Here is a 17564-nt window from a genome sequence, read left to right on the forward strand (position 1 = left end):
TGCTGGGCAAGATATGTATAAGTATCGCAAATCTTGCCCTTGCAAGTGTCCTCGCTCCCGATCTAGCTACGATCGATCTGTTGCTCCAGCTTGACAGATCGGAAAAAATGGTTTTTAGCGTATGCACATTGCGCGCTGAAAACTAGCTTTTCCGATGCCTTCCCAGGTCCGTAGAAACTTCGTACAGGCCCGGGACATCGGAATTTCAGGTTCAGCAGGTATATTTAAGATTCATTTAAATTAAAGTTCTTATAAAAAAAAAATTCCCAACTTTTAAAATTTTTTTAAAATTATGTCTTAAAATCTTAGGTATAGCAGACATTTCTTGTATCACACCATGTCACACTTTGCAAATCTTCTGAATGATCTGAGCAACCGCATGGGAAATTATATTAACTCGTTTTGCATTGTCACTCTTGGTTATAAATCCCATGCCATATATTACCGGGATGTTGACAGCTATTATTTGTAGAGCTCACCCACCCATAGTATTAATGTTAGTTCGTGTGCCGGTCCTGTAGGTTTTTCCTCCTCGAGGGAATTTGGACATCTTTAAAAAATACGGTTTAGCGCAAAGTGTTTTACAATGGAGACGATTACTACTTGAGGAAGTGTCGTTGTAACAGCGCGACTCTGAAAGCCTGTCGACGAGCAGCCGCTGGAAGGAAATACAACAGAGGGAAGTGAGTGACACTGCTCCCTCCCATCGTGCAGCTCCGTTGCTGCAATTGGAGATTTTCTGCCATTTTTGAACGTGGACCGGTGTCTCGCGGCTCCAGTGGGAAGGAGCCACGCGCTCCAGGTCCACGTGTGCCGGCGCTCTAGAACCCTTTGTCATGGAGTTCCAAGGTAAGGTTGGACCCGGGGCCCGGAGCCCGGGAGCTGTGAGCAAAGGTTGAGCGCGCTCGCAGCCTATAGATGTCGGGAGTGCACGGGCTGGCCTGGGGGGGGGATGGGATGGGATGGGATGGGAGGGGAAGCCTTGCAGACAAACAGGAGCGCGAAAGTTCACAAGGTCCGCGCACGCTCAGATCCATGTCTGCCACATGATGATGTGTCTCGTTAAGCAAATACCTGGCTGCGGGGAAGTTACAGAATTCTTGGAGTGGAAACGCATTTTCTTGTGTTGCTAGAACGTTTGAGGTAGGCGTAGGGTATACCGTACGAATTAATATTCGGGTGTTTTCATTTGTTTATGCGGCGGTATCGAGCTCGTTTTTGCATTGCACACAGCCAAAGGCTGTGAGGATTGAAGTTTATTCATCAGGGCCTAGTTCATAACTAGTCGTTTTAGTTGGAATTTCGGTACTGAATCGAGATAGCTTCCTAATTTACAACAGTGACTGCACTTCAAAAAGTTCTTCAGTCGTTGTAAAGCACTTTGGGATGTCCAGTGGTCGTGAAAGGCGCTACATAAATGCAAGTTTTTTTTCTTTTTCGTGCCATTTCCTTTTAGGAGAGTTTAGAATTCTCTGATTACCAGATTATAAAAATGTGTTTGTTCGCAATCTGTAAATTGTGATCTTTTGTGGTTCTGGACGTTGCAATTCTCTAGTGTTTAACATTACAGCTACTTAATGATACAAACTGGCTGTAAAGGCCGTTCAGCTTCCAAAGCCCTATTTTGTACTAGGCGGCTGGAGAAGAAAGTACCCCGTTTTGCAAAAGGTTGGTTCCCATGGGCAAAGCCCAGCCACATGGGGTATAGCAAGACAGACAGTACTAAAATTTCAGGCATGGGTGACCCACTAACACTATTTCTGAAACAGAAACAATAGAAAAAGAATTAAATGGCAACAGTAAGGTCAGGGAAATCAAGAGATACCATATGATATTTTTTGGTATTCGAGTCACCTTGGTGAACCAGAGCTCTAACCACAAGTCAGCAGTCAGTTTAAAACAAAATATACATATCAAAAGGCAATACTTTTTGGGGTACACTACTGGACGAAACATACTTGGGCCAAAATTGCCCCCGACTGAAACGGGGCGCACCTAGTGAAATAAATGATTTCTCTCCACCCCAATCCATGGGGCGGAGAGTCGAGCAAAATTGAGGTCTTAAAAGATCTTTTTTTTCCTGCCGGGCGGTTGAGGGGTAGAAGTCATTCGGAAGCGGGCCGGAAGGCGGATGGTCAGCGCGGTGCGGATGTGCCGTGTCACAACGTCCCTCCCCTTAAGTTAAAAGGGAGGGCTGCTACCAGCTCTGCACAAAGTTTAGTTGGGCCCACTGGGCCATCAGGGAGGATTTCAGCTGGGCCAGCAGCTCGGTACCCAAGAGGGGTTGCTGGGCTGCCTGTTGGTGGCCTAGCTGAACCCGTGGTTGCCATTGTTGGGCCAGCTTTGGAGTCGGCCAACTATTAAAATAAAGTGGCGGGCACGGCAGCGTGCCCTCCCCTTTAAGGGTGGGCGTGCCACCCAACTACTGGCAGCTTCCCACCGCAGAAAGCTATCGGGGCACCAAGCGGCAGCCGATCTCCCGCGGGGCAATTTCCCCAGCGGGACAGAAAGTGGGCCGCCGCCGGTCGGTAAGGGGTCGGCTTGTGCCTGATGAGATGGGAACAAAGGATGGCAATTTCTCAAATGTCAGCACCACTGCCCCGACTGAGCAGTAGGTGCTTACCGTCAGGTTGATGCTTGCGCAGAAGTCTGGAGGAAAGGAGTTATAATTACCGAGTCTGTTCGTTTCTTGGGATCAGTTACTGAAAATGAAAACGTACTTTGGAACAACATCTTAGACTCCTGTTTTCAAATTTTATCAATCAACTTCCTGTCGTTCATTATGATCTGGCTGCTCAGTGGTGAATTCTGAGAGGAAAAACGTTGACAAAAGAAACAAACTGCAAGAGGAAGACTAAATAGTAAGCCTTTTTGAACACTTGCTTTCCCCCTACCTGCTTTCTAGACTTTGTACATTCAGGAGCTTTGCATTTCTTTATTAGCAAGATACTAGCTGATGAACCATGGCATTGCTTCTGGTCATGTTTAATGTGTGTTCTTTGGTAGTTGAACTTTTTGCTATAATGGATAATTGCTTGGGTCAGCTTTGTAAAACGCTGCATCTCCAGCTTCGTTTGTTACCTCAAAATAAAGCAAGTGCAGCTTTTCTTGTAACCTGAATTCCTCACACACTGGATCAACTCAGTTGCTCTCTTTTATAACTTTTGAATCAAAGACAATGTAATACTTTCCAGATTGGGTCTAACCAATATAACTTTTGACTTTGCTTCTACCCACTGTTGATACTGACAAGTACCTTATTTGCCTTTTTCACTGTAGCCACGCACTGGGCTGACAGTTGCATACAATTATTTACAAACGACCAGCATGATTCCCTTCAACACATACTCCCCCTTTTGGCTCCTTGCTTGCATATTAATTACTTTACACTTGCCTACATTGAAATGCATCTGCCACCTGTTGTCTGCCTTTCTGAATCTGGTTGCATTGTTCTTCATTATTTATTTTGGCCGTATCTGCAAACCTGGAGATTTTGTTTACAATACCCTGTCAGTAATATATCCTGCATATTAAAAATAATATTGGCTCCAAGACTGACCCTGGAATACTCCATTGGAATATTTTTCCAGTAAGGATAAATCATAGAATAGTACAGCACAGAAGGAGGCTATTCAGCCCACCAAGTCTGCGCCGGCTCTTTCGAAGAGCAACCAATTAGTCCCACTGCCTGGCTCTTTACCCATATCCTTGCAATTTTTTCTCCTTCAAATATTTTTCCCTTTTGAAGGCTACTATTGAATCTGTTTCCATCACCCTGTCAGGCAGTGCATTCCAAATCCTAACCACTCGTTGCATTAAAAAGTTAATGTTGCCTCATGTCACCTCTGGTTCTTTTGCCAATCACCTTACACCTATGCCCTCTGGTTTCCAGAATTATATGAAATTTGTACTTGGATCACAACAATAAGGATGTAATTTGCAGATGGAATCAGAATAAAAGTAACTCGTAATGAATTCCCTGGTAGAGGCAAATCAATATCAAATAGAACCAAAGATTCTATACAATACAATCTGCAGCTCCAAATCTGGGCAATCCAGCATTCAAAGATAAGGCAACTCTGTTCCATTTACACTTTTTTTATGTTAGTCTATCCTGTTTGATGTTTGTGGGCCTAGAGGTTTGCAAAGGGCTGTTTTAGTGCTGTTTGATTGGTGGTTATATACTAAATTGGAAGACCAGGATCTGTCAGTATCCTGAGATATATATATATATATATTATAATATATATATGTAAATTACAAGAATTTGAAACAGGCCATTCGGCCCAACTGGTCTGTGCTGGTGAATATTTTCTGCACGAGCCTCCTCCCTCCCTACTTCATCATCTTATCCTATCTGCATATCCTTCGATTCCATTCTCCCTTGTGTGCTATCTAGCTTCTTAAAGACATCTTTGATCTTTGCCATTCGCCTCAACTCCATGTGGTAAGGAGTTCCACATTGTAATCACTCTCAGGATAAGAAGTTTTTCCTGAATTATTTATTAGTGTCTATCTTGTATTTTTGGCTTCTAGTTTTGGACTTTCCCCACAAGTGGAAACATTTCTACGTCTACCCTATCAAACCCCTTCGTATTCTAAGTTTAATCAATACTTAAAAAGTGACAATTCTTCACTTTAAAAACACATGTTTAAAAGAAAAAAGTTTTTTTTATATATACATGCTTGGAATAATTGCTGTTTTTTTTTAATTATAGGATCTGAACCAATGGCACTAGGATCTCCAACATCTCCTAAGCCTGGTGCTGGTGCCCAATTTTTACCTAGTTTCCTAATGGGAGATTTACCATCCCCGATAACTCCTCAACCACGGAACTTTGGTGGCACTTTGGCAGGTATCACGGACGTACGATCTCCCTTTGGAGGTAAGTGGTGTGAAGCAGCATAGCAGATAGGAACAATGCTGCTGACATTTTAGTCCAGCTTTTCAGTCATACTTGAAAGTACATTTTCAGTTTTTATTTAATGTCTGGATGTTTACTGGATTTTTTTAGTAAATTAGAAATGTATTGATAAGAAGGAAGGAATTTATGATTTGCTGATATTAACATTGTATGTTACTCTGATCTGAAAATTTTCAATCTGGTATGAAGTGAAAATGGTTCAGTAGTAATGATTGTCCAGGTTTTGAAATTATATACATTTTCCATTAAAACTTTAGTGCTTTGGTTACCTCTGCATCTTAAACCAGATGAAGTTTGTATCGATTTGAGGATGTGGTTTTAGGTAATGCAATTTCGAGTCTGGTCTATTGGATTTTATTTTGCAGTGGGGTTTATTCTTCTGCATCTATAAATATGAAAAGAAGCTGAGAATATTTACGTTGCTTAGTTTTCATGTTTTTATTAAAACTGCCCCAAAAAATTGTTAAAAATCGAAAGATCTGCAATTTTAACGATTTCTTGTAATTGAAAAACATTGTCGTCCATTTTCTTTCTCTCAAATCCAGGAGGCACACCTCCCCAACCAGTTGTACCCACCCCTAAAGATAAGTGTGGTGCACCACCAGTCCGTAGTTTGTATGATGATTTAGGAAACTCGAGAGCTGGACTTACACCCTTAAATTCACGACAACTGGTAAGGACCTAGACACAAGCATAAGGGTAGTTTTTATGGGTAAAATATTTCTGTACCTCAGAATTGTATTGAACATGACTGTCCCCAGGGAAGCTTGAGCAGGATCATACATCCTGAGTTGTGGTTATGATTGGAGGGGGGGGAAAGGTTACATGACTTTAAATTTCTATGTGATTGGAAGCAGTGAGATTCCTTAACAAGAAGGAATTGATTGGAAAAGTAATTGTTATTTTGTTTTAGCACTATTTGAAATTCTGTCTGACACCGACTAAATGCTGGCTTGTAACACCTTTTTGTTGTAATGACTATGTCAAGATATAAATAAGTGTTCCTTTTAAGTTTTTAAATGTAAGGAGAGAGAAAATCTTGTTAGATAGTTAATCACTTTACTTTTGGTAATTGTTTCTTTGCATAAATGGCAACATTTAGGTTGTGGCTATTGCATATTAAACATGGAATTGCATTGCAGCACTGCAATTTGATAATGCTGTAATGTTTGATAGGTGTGTAGTTTTTTGTAAATGCTATCATTTACTACTTTTTGAATGCCCTTTTGCTGTGCATTTGAATTTTTTTTTAAGGGCACATGTCTTTACTCTTAAAATGTGGTTTCCTCCTCCTTTTGCACTAGACTCGCCATAGCGTGTGTGTAGACAACTTGCTTCCTAGCCTCTAGCACTACTGTTTTCCTATACTATACCTGGATGTTGCAAGGAATTACTCTTCTCCTGTCTTTCTTTTTCCTGTCTGCACTGTGTGAAGCTAGATAAGAGATTGCCAGAAGTGTGAATCCTGATGATTGCCTGTGAATCAAATATATGATTACTTTAAGATAATTTCTCATTGGACTGTTTTTGTTTTTTATTACAGGTTAATGCCTCAAAAGTTCAAACTCCGCTTTCTGGAAATTTAATAACTCCTGGATCAGGTATGTTTACAGCCAGCGTAGTTCTTTTTGTACATTGTCAGTTTCTTGGTAAGGAACATAACTATTACTGATTTGCGGTCTTCAGCATCAAATCTATAAATGGCTTCTTTACTTAAAATATATGAACACAATGCACAATTCTCACTGAAAATGTATGTCATTCCTTGCACTCAGCATGTGAAGATGATAACGGTACAATTTGCCTTCTCTACCTATGGGTTCTAAGACCCTTACACTAGTTTAACTCTTCAAAGCTCTTCTGGATCAGTCCTGAATGCACAGACAGCCTTTTGCTGCTGGGTGCAAAATGAACACCCACTTAGACTGCTTCTCTGCAAATAGGCCCCATAAATCTGTGAGCTGAAGTCTTTGCCCATAGAGCTGTCAGTTACAAAGGGCTCTGACAAATCCAAGACCTGTCCTTTCTTCAAGGGACTAAAATAGCTGCTTGTCAAAGCAACCCTGGGGTGAGGGCTACACTTGTGGGGCCAGGAAGAAGGCTTCCAAAAGGCTGCCATGCAAATCGGGTAGAACGATACATTGGATTATCTGGTGTCACAAGTAGATATATCTCTCAATGCTATAAGATGTTTGAGATTGTAAATAATATCCTCCCTCAGGATGACTGACTGCCTAATGTTTCAAATCATTGCTGCTAGTGACAGATAATGTCCTGCTCAATAAATTGTAAATTGTTCTTAGATCTTCCATACTGTTACAGATCTGATTGTGAAATATCAACGATAAATCCAATGACTAAGTTTACAAAGATATACTTCTGCTGAGTCTATTATTAGTTTACAAAATCACCCATCATAAAAGTGTGTTCGTCATTTCTGAATTGAAATGCACTTGATGTGTACATAATGTACAAGAATGTAGTAGGAGTTGAAATTTTGCTCATGGAGCTCAAATGCTGATGAGATTGGTGGGATTTTCTTACACTGAGTTGAAGTCCCAAGATCCTTTTCTTCAAATTTCAGATGACTGGTGTGATGGTCGATTCCATAAAGCTCAGTTCTGCGTATTGCTGAATAAAATTGAGAAATGCATTCATCTTAAATTTCTGTTCAAAAATAATTTATGTTGTGAATGGGAGAAAGCTGAAAGGATTGTTCTGTAGAGTGCACTCGAACGGTAAATAATTCCTTTCTACCATAGGTCCTCATGTATTTAGTCCAGCCACTATTGGCCAACATAGGAAAGTCACCGTTTCTCCTGCACAGGCAGATCCTTTCTACACTCAAGGAGAATCTCTCACTTCAGATGATTATTTAGACGATACGTGGATTACAGTTTTTGGGTTTGTACCATCTGTATTCTCTCCTAGAATTATAGAAACCTTTTGTTGCTCTGGTTAGACAGATGAGAAATAAGTTGAGTTAAACTTCCAGTGATCTGTATTTTAGTTCTCGATGAGTGAGTTGCTATGTTGTGTTCAGATTGTATTTTAAGTTACTTCTCATCCTTCGTAACTTGTAAAGCCAAAATAAATTCCAGATGTTACTACACTGTAGCATAAAATAGCTCTGAATCTAGAACTGGCTTATTATTTGCTGAGGATGTTTAAAACTTGAAGTAATTAAGTTTGCAACTCGTGTAACATAGTTGTTGAGAAAAATATTATAGCTTAAAATATATTGGTTGATTTGCTAATTAGTGAATTGCAATGTTTACGTAGTATATGCAGCAATTAATCTAATTCACAAGGAATTTTGATTTGTGTAATATCCTTTATTTTGCAGATAGCTCTAGCATTTTTTTCTAAGATTGCATTGTCTGTAGTGACTTATTTAAAACTGCAGCAATCTTCTGTTCAGAGTCATAGAATAGTACATCCCAAAGGAGGCCATTCAGCGTATCAAGTCTACGTCGGCTCTTTCGAAGAGTAATCCAGTTAGTCTCATTCCCCTCGCTCTTTCCCCATATTCCTGCAATTTTTTTCTCCAAGTATTTATCCAATTCAATTTTTAAGGTTACTATTGAATGTGTATCCAGCACCCTATCAGGCAGTGCATTCCAAATCCTAACCACTCATTGCGTAAAAATTTTTTTTTCCCTCATGTCCCCTCTGGTTCTTTTGCCAATCACCTTAAATCTGTGCCCTCTGGTTCTCGACCCTTCATCCATTGGAAACAGTTTCTCTTTTTATTTACTCTATCTAAGCCCTTCATGATTTTAAAAACCTATCAAATTTCCTCCGCCTTCTTTGCTTTAAGGAGAACAACCCCAGCTTCTCCTGTCTATCCACATAACTCTAATCCCTCGTCCCTGGAACCATTCTTGTATCTCTGTATCCTCTCTAAAGCCTCCACTTCCTTCCTGAAGTGTGGACACACTACCCCAGCTGGGGCTGAATTAATGGTTTATGTACTCTCTGCCTCTATTTATAAAACTCAGGATCCCGTATGCTTTATTGAACATAAGAAATAGCAGCAGGAGTAGGCCATTTGGTCCCTCGTGCCTGCTCCGCCATTCAGTAAGAACATGGTTGATCTTCCTCCACCAGCCTGTCCTCGCCGCACAGCATTGCCCTCACAACCCCCCCCCCCCCCCCCACCCCCAGTCATCAAGATTCATGCGCAGCCCTGAACACCGTGGACCACTTCCCATATCTCGGGAGCCTCCTATCAACAAGAGCATGCATTGACGACGAGATCCAACACCGCCTCCAGTGCGTCAGCGCAGCCTTTGGCCACCACCTGAGGAAAAGAGTGTTTGAAGACCAGGCCCTCAACTGCCACCAAGCTCATGGTCTACAAGGCTGTAGTAATACCCATCCTTCTGTATGGCTCAGAGACATGGATCATGTACAGTAGACACCTCAAGTCGCTGGAGAAATACCACCAACGATGTCTCCGCAAGATCCTACAAATCCCCTAGGAGGACAGAAGCACCAACATTAGCATCCTCGACCAGGCCAACATCCCCAGCATTGAAGCACTGACCACACTTGATCAGCTCTGCTGGGCAGGCCACATAGTTCGCATGCCAGGCATGAGACTCCCAAAGCAAGTGCTCTGCTCGGAGCTCCTTCATGGCAAATGAGCCAAAGGTGGGCAGCGGAAACGTTACAAGGACACCCTCAAAGCCTCCTTGATAAAGTGCGACATCCCCACCGACACCTGAAAGTCCGTAGCCAAAGACCGCCCTAAATGGAGGAAGTGCATCCGGGAGGGCGCTGAGCACCTCGAGTCTCATCATCGAGAGCATGCAGAAATCAAGTGCAGGCAGCAGAAAGAGCGTGCGGCAAACCAGTCCCACCCACCTCTTCCCTCAAGAACTATATGTCCCACCTGTGACTGAGTCTGTGGCTTTCGTATTGGACTGTTCAGCCACCAAAGAACTCAGTTTAAGAGTGGAAACAAGTCTTCCTCGATTCCGAGGGACTGCCTATGATGATGATGATGGCTGATCTTCTACCTCAACTCCACTTTTCTGCACCATCCCCATATCCCTTGATTCCCTTAATATCCATCGATCTCTGTCTCGAATATATTCAACGACTGAGCTTCCACAGCCCTCTGGGATAGAGAATTCCAAAGATTCACCACCTTCTGAGTGAACCCTCATTTCAGTCCTAAATAGCTGACCCCCCTATTCTGAGACTGTGACCCCAGGTTCTAAACTCCCCAGCTAGGGGAGACATCCTCCCTGCATCTACCCTGTCGAGCCCTATAAGAATTTTGTATGTTTCAATGATATAATCTCTCATTCTTCTAAACTCTAGAGAATATAAGCCTAGTCTACACAATCTCTCCTCATAGGACAATCCCCCAATCCCAGGAATCAGTCTGGTGAACCTTCGTTGCACTCCCTCTATGGTAAGTATATCCTTCCTTCAGTAGAGAGACCAAAACTGTACACAATACTCCAGGTGTGGTCTCACCAGGGCCCTATATAATTGCAATAAGACATCTTTACTCATGCTCCAATCCTCTTGTAACAAAGGCCAACATACCATTTGCTTTTTTTAATTGCTTGCTGTACCTGCATGTTAACTTTCAGTGATTCGTGTACAAGGACACACGGATCCCTCTGAACACCAACATTTTCCCAATCTCTGACCATTTAAATAGCACTCTGGTTTCCAAAGTGGATAACTTCACATTTCTCCACATTATACTCCATTTGTTATGTTCTTGCCCACTCACTTAGCCTGTCGATATCCACTTGAAGCCGCTTTGTATCTTTCTCACAACTTATATTCCCATCTAGCTTTGTATCATCAGCAAACTTGGATAAATTACATTTGGTCCCCTTATCCAAATCATTGATCTAGATTGTGAATAGCTGAGGCCCAAGCACTGATCCTTGTGGTACCCCACTAGTTACAGTCTTCCAACCTGAAGATGAACCGTTTATTCCTACAATTTGTTTTCTGTCCTTTAGCCAATCCTCAATCCATGCTAGTATATTACCCCCAATCCCATGAGCCCTCATTTTATTTAATAACCTCTTGTGTGGCACCTTATCGGATGCCTTCTGAAAATCCAAATACACCCATCCACTGGTTCCCTCTGCTAGTTACAACCTCAAAAAATCAAGCCCGATTTGTCAAGCCTGCTTTCCCTTTCATAAATCTGTGTTGACTCTACCCATTCCTATTATTATTTTCTAAGTGCCCTTTACCACGTCCTTAATAATAGATTCTACCATTTTCCCTACTGCTGATGTCACGCTACGTGGTCTAGTTTCACGTTTTCTCTCTCCCTTAAATAGTGGGGTTACATTTGCTACCTTCCAATCCGCGGGAACCACTCTAGAATCTGGAATTTTGGAAGATGTCAACTAATGCATCCACTATCTCTATAAGCCACCTCTTTCAAAACCCGAGGATGTAGGCCATCAGGTCCAGGGGATTTTTCAGAACTATTAATTTCTCCAGTATTTTTTTAACTAATACGAATTCCTTTCAGTTCTTCCTTCTCTCTAGACCCTTGATTCTCCACTATTTCCAGGAGGTTTTTTGCGTCGTCTTCTGTGAAGACAGATGCAAAGCATTTGTTTATTCTTTCCTTATTCCTTAGTCCCCATTTCCTTATTCCCATTATAATTTTTCCTGTCTCATCCTGTAAGGGACCCACATTTGCTTTCGCTAATCTTTTCGTTTTTGCATAACTATAGAAGCTTTTAGTCTTTTTATGTCTCTCGCTAGTTTACTCTCATTCTATTTTCCCTTTTTTTTTATCAATTTCTTGGTCCTCTTTTGCTAAATTCTAAAATCCTCCCAATCCTCAGGCTTACTGCTCTTTTTGGCAACATTATAAGTCTATTCCTTTGATCTAATACTATCTTTAACTTCTTGATAGCCATGGTTGGATCACTTTTCCTGTGAGGTTTTTATGCCTCAAAGGAATGTATATATGTTGTAAATTACATATTCTTTAAATGCTAGCAAGTCATACCTTTTAATGTAGCTTCCCAATCTACCTTCGCCAACTCGCTCCTCATACCTACGTAGTTTGTTTAGATTTAAGCCCTAATTTCGAATTTAACTAAATCACTTTCAAACTCAATATAAAATTCTATCATATTATGGTCATTCTTCCCTAAGGGCCCCTTTACTACAATGTTATTAATTAACCCTTTCTCATTGCACAATACTAGATCTAAAGTAGTCTGTCCCTAGTTGGTCCCTCAACATATTGATCTAGAAAACTACCTTGTATACATTCCATGAATTTGTCCACCACATATACTGCAAATTTGGTTTTCCCAGTCTGTATGTAGATTAAAGTCCCTCATGATTACTGTATTACCCTTGTTACATGCACCTCTAATTTCCTGATTTATACCCTGTCCAACATTGCAACTACTGTATGGGGGCCTATAAACTACTCCCACTAATGTTTTCTGCCCCTTGCTATTTCTTAGCTCCACTCAAACTGATTCTACTACTTGATTTTCGGAGCTGAGATCCTTTCTCTCTCTCTTGTCTTTATCCCATCCTTTATTATCAGGGCTCCCCCTCCTCCTTTTCCATTTTGCATATCTCTCCTAAAAGTTAAGTATCCTGGAATATTTAGTTATGTTAACCTGTCCTGCCACCTTCAAAGATTTGTGCACAAACACCCCTCGAGCTCCCTTCTTGCACCCCCTTTAAAATTGCTGTCTGTAGCTCCTGTGAAGGCTGCTTGCCAGTTTCCCAATGGAAAAGCTGCGAATGGGTAGACCAGCCCCTTAAAGGGGCCGCGCACCCAAAAAAAATTAAAGGAATATTGCTTCCTACCAAAATGTTTCACCTCATACTTTTCTGCATTGAATTTCATCTGCCATGTGTCTGCCCATTCCATCAGCCTGTGTGTCCTCTTGAAAGTCCATTATTGTTTACTACACTCCCATGTTTTGTATCCTCTTCAAATATTGAAATTGTGCCTTATACTCCAAGTCATTAATGTATATTAAAAACACCAGTGGTCCTCGTACTGAACACTGGGAAGTCTCTTCAGTCCGAAAAATAGCCATTCACCACAACTTAAAAAGAAATCCCTATCCAAATCCATATCCTATTTATGCTGTTACTGTGCCTTTTATCCCATGGACTTCAATTTTGTAGCAATCCCTATTATGTGCTAATCTGTTGCCATGCTTTTTCAAGTGAAGTATTTTTTGTCGGTTAATGGCACCTAGTAAGTATAGGGTTACAATGACTTCTAAAAATCCTTGTTAGGTACTCTACTGACTTCGATGGAAGGAGTACCTTACTTTGAACCAGAAGATTGTTCAGGTTGAATCTTTGGACTACTGAATTACATTGACTTCATTGAGCATTTTCAGTCCTCTGCTGGTTTACTAGTGGAACATTGGAAATGAACCAATCTTTCTGTCTATGGATGTGGGTAGATTATCCAATGTTATTAGCCAACAATTTCAAATCATAGAGCAGAATAGACTAGCCTTATCATCTTGACTGTCGAGTACTCTGGAGAAGAAACATAAAATTTTTTAAATGTTTATTTAAGTTACTGTAGCAAATTAAAATCACAGCTTCAACTGTGCCTTAAATTGCTGCTTATCGACTAGGTTGTCGGTGATGAAGATTTCTGTAAATTTGTTAACCTGACTCAATTATTTTGTGAGAGTATCAGACCCTTCTATTCAACAAGGATTTATCCAGTTTAAATTTGAGAATTGTAATTTTGGCAATAGCCTATCTGAAACATTAGAAAATGCAATATTTTGGGCTGTAGATATATTCTGATCAATGAATGACCTGAGATTTTTAAATTGCAGATTGATAACTCAGAAATATCTGGTCCTTTCAGCAATTTCATACAGTGCTACCTAGAAACCAGCAAAAGATTGGTACAACATGTGTGGTGCTCTGACCATATGATTTTTCTTTTACTGAATAGTTTCCAATCTCTGCTACATTGTTGTTGAGAGGTGTCTGTTGGAGACTGAGAAGCTGGCTTGATGTGGTCTTGGAATATGCTTGGAAGCAGGTCAGCTGCCTGGCTGCAGTATGTATCTGGTTACAAGAGGAAACATTGAGAGCATTTATCTCCAAAAAGAGAAACACATTCTAGTGACTAGATGTAGTCTTCTGCTCTTACAAAAACACAGTCATTGTTGGTGCCTGGGCTAATGGTTTTAACTACCTGTTTTACACTGGCATTGGGAATAAGGTTAATCATGCTAAGAAAAATCTCTCTGCAGGTTTCCTCCAGCATCTGCTTCGTACATCCTCCTACAGTTTGCACAATATGGAAATATTTTAAAGCATGTGGTAAGGTTCTGTAAACTGATTAAACTTTCCAGTTGCTGTAAGCTTACAGTAGTTTGTTCTAGAGTGTATTTTTCCTACATGTTTAATATTTTGGCCAATTTGTTGCTTAGTGTAAAATTAAATAAACATTTTCATTAACTCTGGTAACTTGTGTTTCTGAAACTTAGTGGGGCAGAGTTTCAGCTTTGGATGCAATCAGAAAACTGGGCGCAAATTGCACACGTTTTCCAATGGTTCAAGTTTCTGTAAAAATCAGTTGCATAATCACAAACAAAATCCTTTATGAACCAGCGCAATTGGGCAGCGTAATAAAAACATTTTTTACGTTACTAAATATTTAATTGATCTAGTTAAGATTAGTAACCTGGTGTAGTTTATTAATACAGGTAAAAATGGGTTTATCACAAAAAATAAGCATTTTTAATAAGTGTCTAGTCCACTACCTGTGAGCAATTTATTTTTAAGTCACTGAAAATGACTTATTATTGCAGTACACTAATTATTTTTTTAGGAAATTAGATATTTAAAATTTTTTTAAACGTGCTTACTAGTGCCCGTGCGTCAAAAACAAAGCTTAAGTATAAGAGCCTTCTTGAGCGGGCGCAGTTGGCGGAGACTCGCCACGCTCGTTATTTCGACCTGGGGGCGAGGCCAGTATGTGGACGGGGCCAGCTTCCAGTGCAGTGTTTTTTTTTAAACCATCTTTTGCACTGGTTTGGCTGATTTCAGCTAGATTTAAACTAGTGGAAACTCTAGGCCATTGTGTACAATATATAGGGCCCAAGTTTCCACATGATTTGCGCCTGATTTTTAGGAGCAACTGGTGGAGAACAGACTATCTTAGAAATCGCAATTCTCCACATTTTTTTTTCTACAGTTCTAGTCAGGTAGAACAGTTCTACTTTGGAACAGAATTTTTTCTTCAAAAGGGGGCGTGTCTGGTCACTGACGCCTGATTTCAAAGTTTCCACAGTGAAAACGTACTCCAAACTAAAGTAGAATGGAGCAAGTGAAGATTTTTGTAGAACTGAAAAAACCTGTTCTACACATTAAAAAATCAAGCGTAGGTTACAAATTAGGCGTCCAGAAGGAGATGGGGGGGGGGAGGGGGGAAGGGAAGTCATGAAATTCTACAATCAATCCTTATTTATACTTATACAAATATTATACAAATAAATCCAACCTGAATAAACATTTATAAGCAAAGAAAAGATTAAATAAACCATCTTCCTACCTGTGTGAAAGTGCTTCCGCCATCGTTAGTTCCCGCGGGAGGAAACCGCCGTTTGTTGCCGCGGAGGGGAGGGAGGGGAAGGAGACAGCGGTTTGTTGCCGCGGAGGGGAAGGAGACAGCGGTTTGTTGCCGCCGCGGAGGAGAGGGAGGGGGATGAGACAGCGGTTTGTTGCTGCGGAGGGGAGGGAGGGGAAGGAGACTGCGATTTGTTGCCGCGGAGGGGAGGGAGGGGAAGGAGACTGCGATTTGTTGCCGCCATGGAGGGGAGGGAGGGGGAGGAAACCGCCGTTTGTTGCCGTGGAGGGTGGGGAGGGGAAGGAGACAGTGAGAAGGGTAGCCTCAGTGCTGATGACAATGTGCTTTTATTAAAAAATGTTCAAAAATTAAACCGCTACAAAGAACTACAAAAATGGCCGAGTGCCAATGTTTTTTTCACACTGAGCATGCTCGAACGCTCCAACGCACACGCGCAGCGTTGCCGGCAGGAAAAAAACTAATTTAAATAGTACCCGCCCTCTCCCACTTACAAAATCGGCGCGAGTGTAGGCTCTGCCCCCCTGGACGCCGCGCCAAACAGACAAGGAGCTGCAAAGCGCTCGAGAATAGCGCGTTTTTTTTCTGGCGCCGTTTTCGGCGCGAAAAACGGGCACCCAGCTCGGAGGGGCGCCCGTTTTTTATCCTGTGGAAACTTGGGCCCATAGACTTGTTCTTATTCTTGGTTTTCATATGCGAATTAACGCTACTCTAATTTAACCAGTATATCTTTGTTTATGCTAAAAGGGAGATCATGTTAATTTGTTTTGTTATGCAAGATGTTTTAAATGATTTGTTTTAATTTTTTTGTTTGGGAATTTATCATTACTGTCCAGTTTCAATCTTTGTTTTCAGCATTTAATCTTGCTGGGGTAATAGTATTTGATTTCGTTTTGGACAATACTTGTAGTAATATTGAAAAAGTTTATCATTGTGGTACCAGCCTAACATTTTGAGGATGTGCTGATTCAACTTTGGAATATTTACCTTTTTAAAGATTAGGACACTTGCAACTTAATTTCCAGCTGCTCTCTCTTGCATGAAAATGCTCTTTAACTTTAAGCAGTTGATAGCTGAAAGTGTGGATGTTTATGTATAGTACTATTTATAGTTCCTATTTAGAAATTGGATTCATATATGGAAAACTTTCCTTGTGCATTCAGTTAATAAACTGGTGCTCTTATTCAATGAACTGAACATAATGTGAGCTTGATTGCAATGGACTGCTACAGTGTGTTTATTCACATGATCCAAGTTGAAGCTATTGACATTGCAACCATTGAAAAATGCAGCAAATATTTCTGTATTTTCCAGAGTCAGTTTAAAGAGCTTTGCTGTGAAAGCTGAATGTGTGTTGCACAGTGTTCCACAATGGCAAACTGTGTTTCCCCCTCCCCCGCCCCTCCCGACAACAACAGAAAGCCAATAGAGCTTTTGGTGTCAGCAAAAAACAAAATAATTTCCTTGACATTCTCAAGAATTAAAATCAAATGCTGAAGCTGTTTCGCTATGCAGAACAGTGCTGATTCTCTACTGGTAAAATAAATTAATGAAGTCAAATATGTGTATTTAATGTATTATCTTGCAGTCATTAGATATTAGTAATGTAGAACATTAAAATGTTAAATATTAATTTTTGTTTCTGATAGAATCATAGGGCCCAAGTTTCCACAAGAAAAAAAACGGGCGTCCCTCCGAGCTGGGCGCCCGTTTTTCGCGCCTAAAACGGCGCCTAAAAAAATCCTCGGTAGTCTCCACCTACTTACAGGTCCTCTGGCCCTTGGCGCAGTCAGCACGAGCTGTGGGGGGGCGGAGCCAGGTCCCGGCGCTGAAAACAGTGCCGGGACCTCTGCACATGCGCGCTACAGTCGGCACGCAAGTGCAGTAGCTCCAGGCGCCGAACTGTGTGGGAGGGGCCTGAAGCACGCAGCCCCTAGCCCTGCCCAATGGCTTCACGGGCTCCTCACACGGCCAGCTCCTGCTCCCCGCCTGACCAAACCCGACACTGGCCCCCTCCCCCCCCGCCGACCAGACCTGAC

The 17564-nt window shown here is 41.3% G+C and overlaps 1 protein-coding gene across 5 annotated transcripts in view; it reads left to right on the forward strand.

The window, feature by feature from the left end:
* Positions 1 to 663: 663 nt before the first annotated feature.
* Positions 664 to 17564, forward strand: part of nup35 (nucleoporin 35) — a 32076-nt gene continuing 15175 nt past the window's right edge. For 2 of the 5 annotated variants that reach the window (XM_070875821.1, XM_070875825.1), the window contains exons 1-6: positions 664 to 849; positions 4719 to 4886; positions 5471 to 5598; positions 6469 to 6526; positions 7688 to 7829; positions 14189 to 14258. In XM_070875821.1, the coding sequence (XP_070731922.1) occupies positions 837 to 849; positions 4719 to 4886; positions 5471 to 5598; positions 6469 to 6526; positions 7688 to 7829; positions 14189 to 14258 (579 nt within the window). In that variant the 5' untranslated portion in view covers positions 664 to 836. Of the gene's footprint in view, positions 850 to 1032; positions 1144 to 2799; positions 2862 to 4718; positions 4887 to 5470; positions 5599 to 6468; positions 6527 to 7687; positions 7830 to 14188; positions 14259 to 17564 lie in introns of those variants that run through there. The other 3 variants (XM_070875822.1, XM_070875823.1, XM_070875824.1) reach the window with 3 other exon arrangements.

Source organism: Pristiophorus japonicus, chromosome 3 (genome assembly GCF_044704955.1).
Source record: "Pristiophorus japonicus isolate sPriJap1 chromosome 3, sPriJap1.hap1, whole genome shotgun sequence".
Lineage (NCBI taxonomy): Eukaryota > Metazoa > Chordata > Chondrichthyes > Pristiophoridae > Pristiophorus > Pristiophorus japonicus.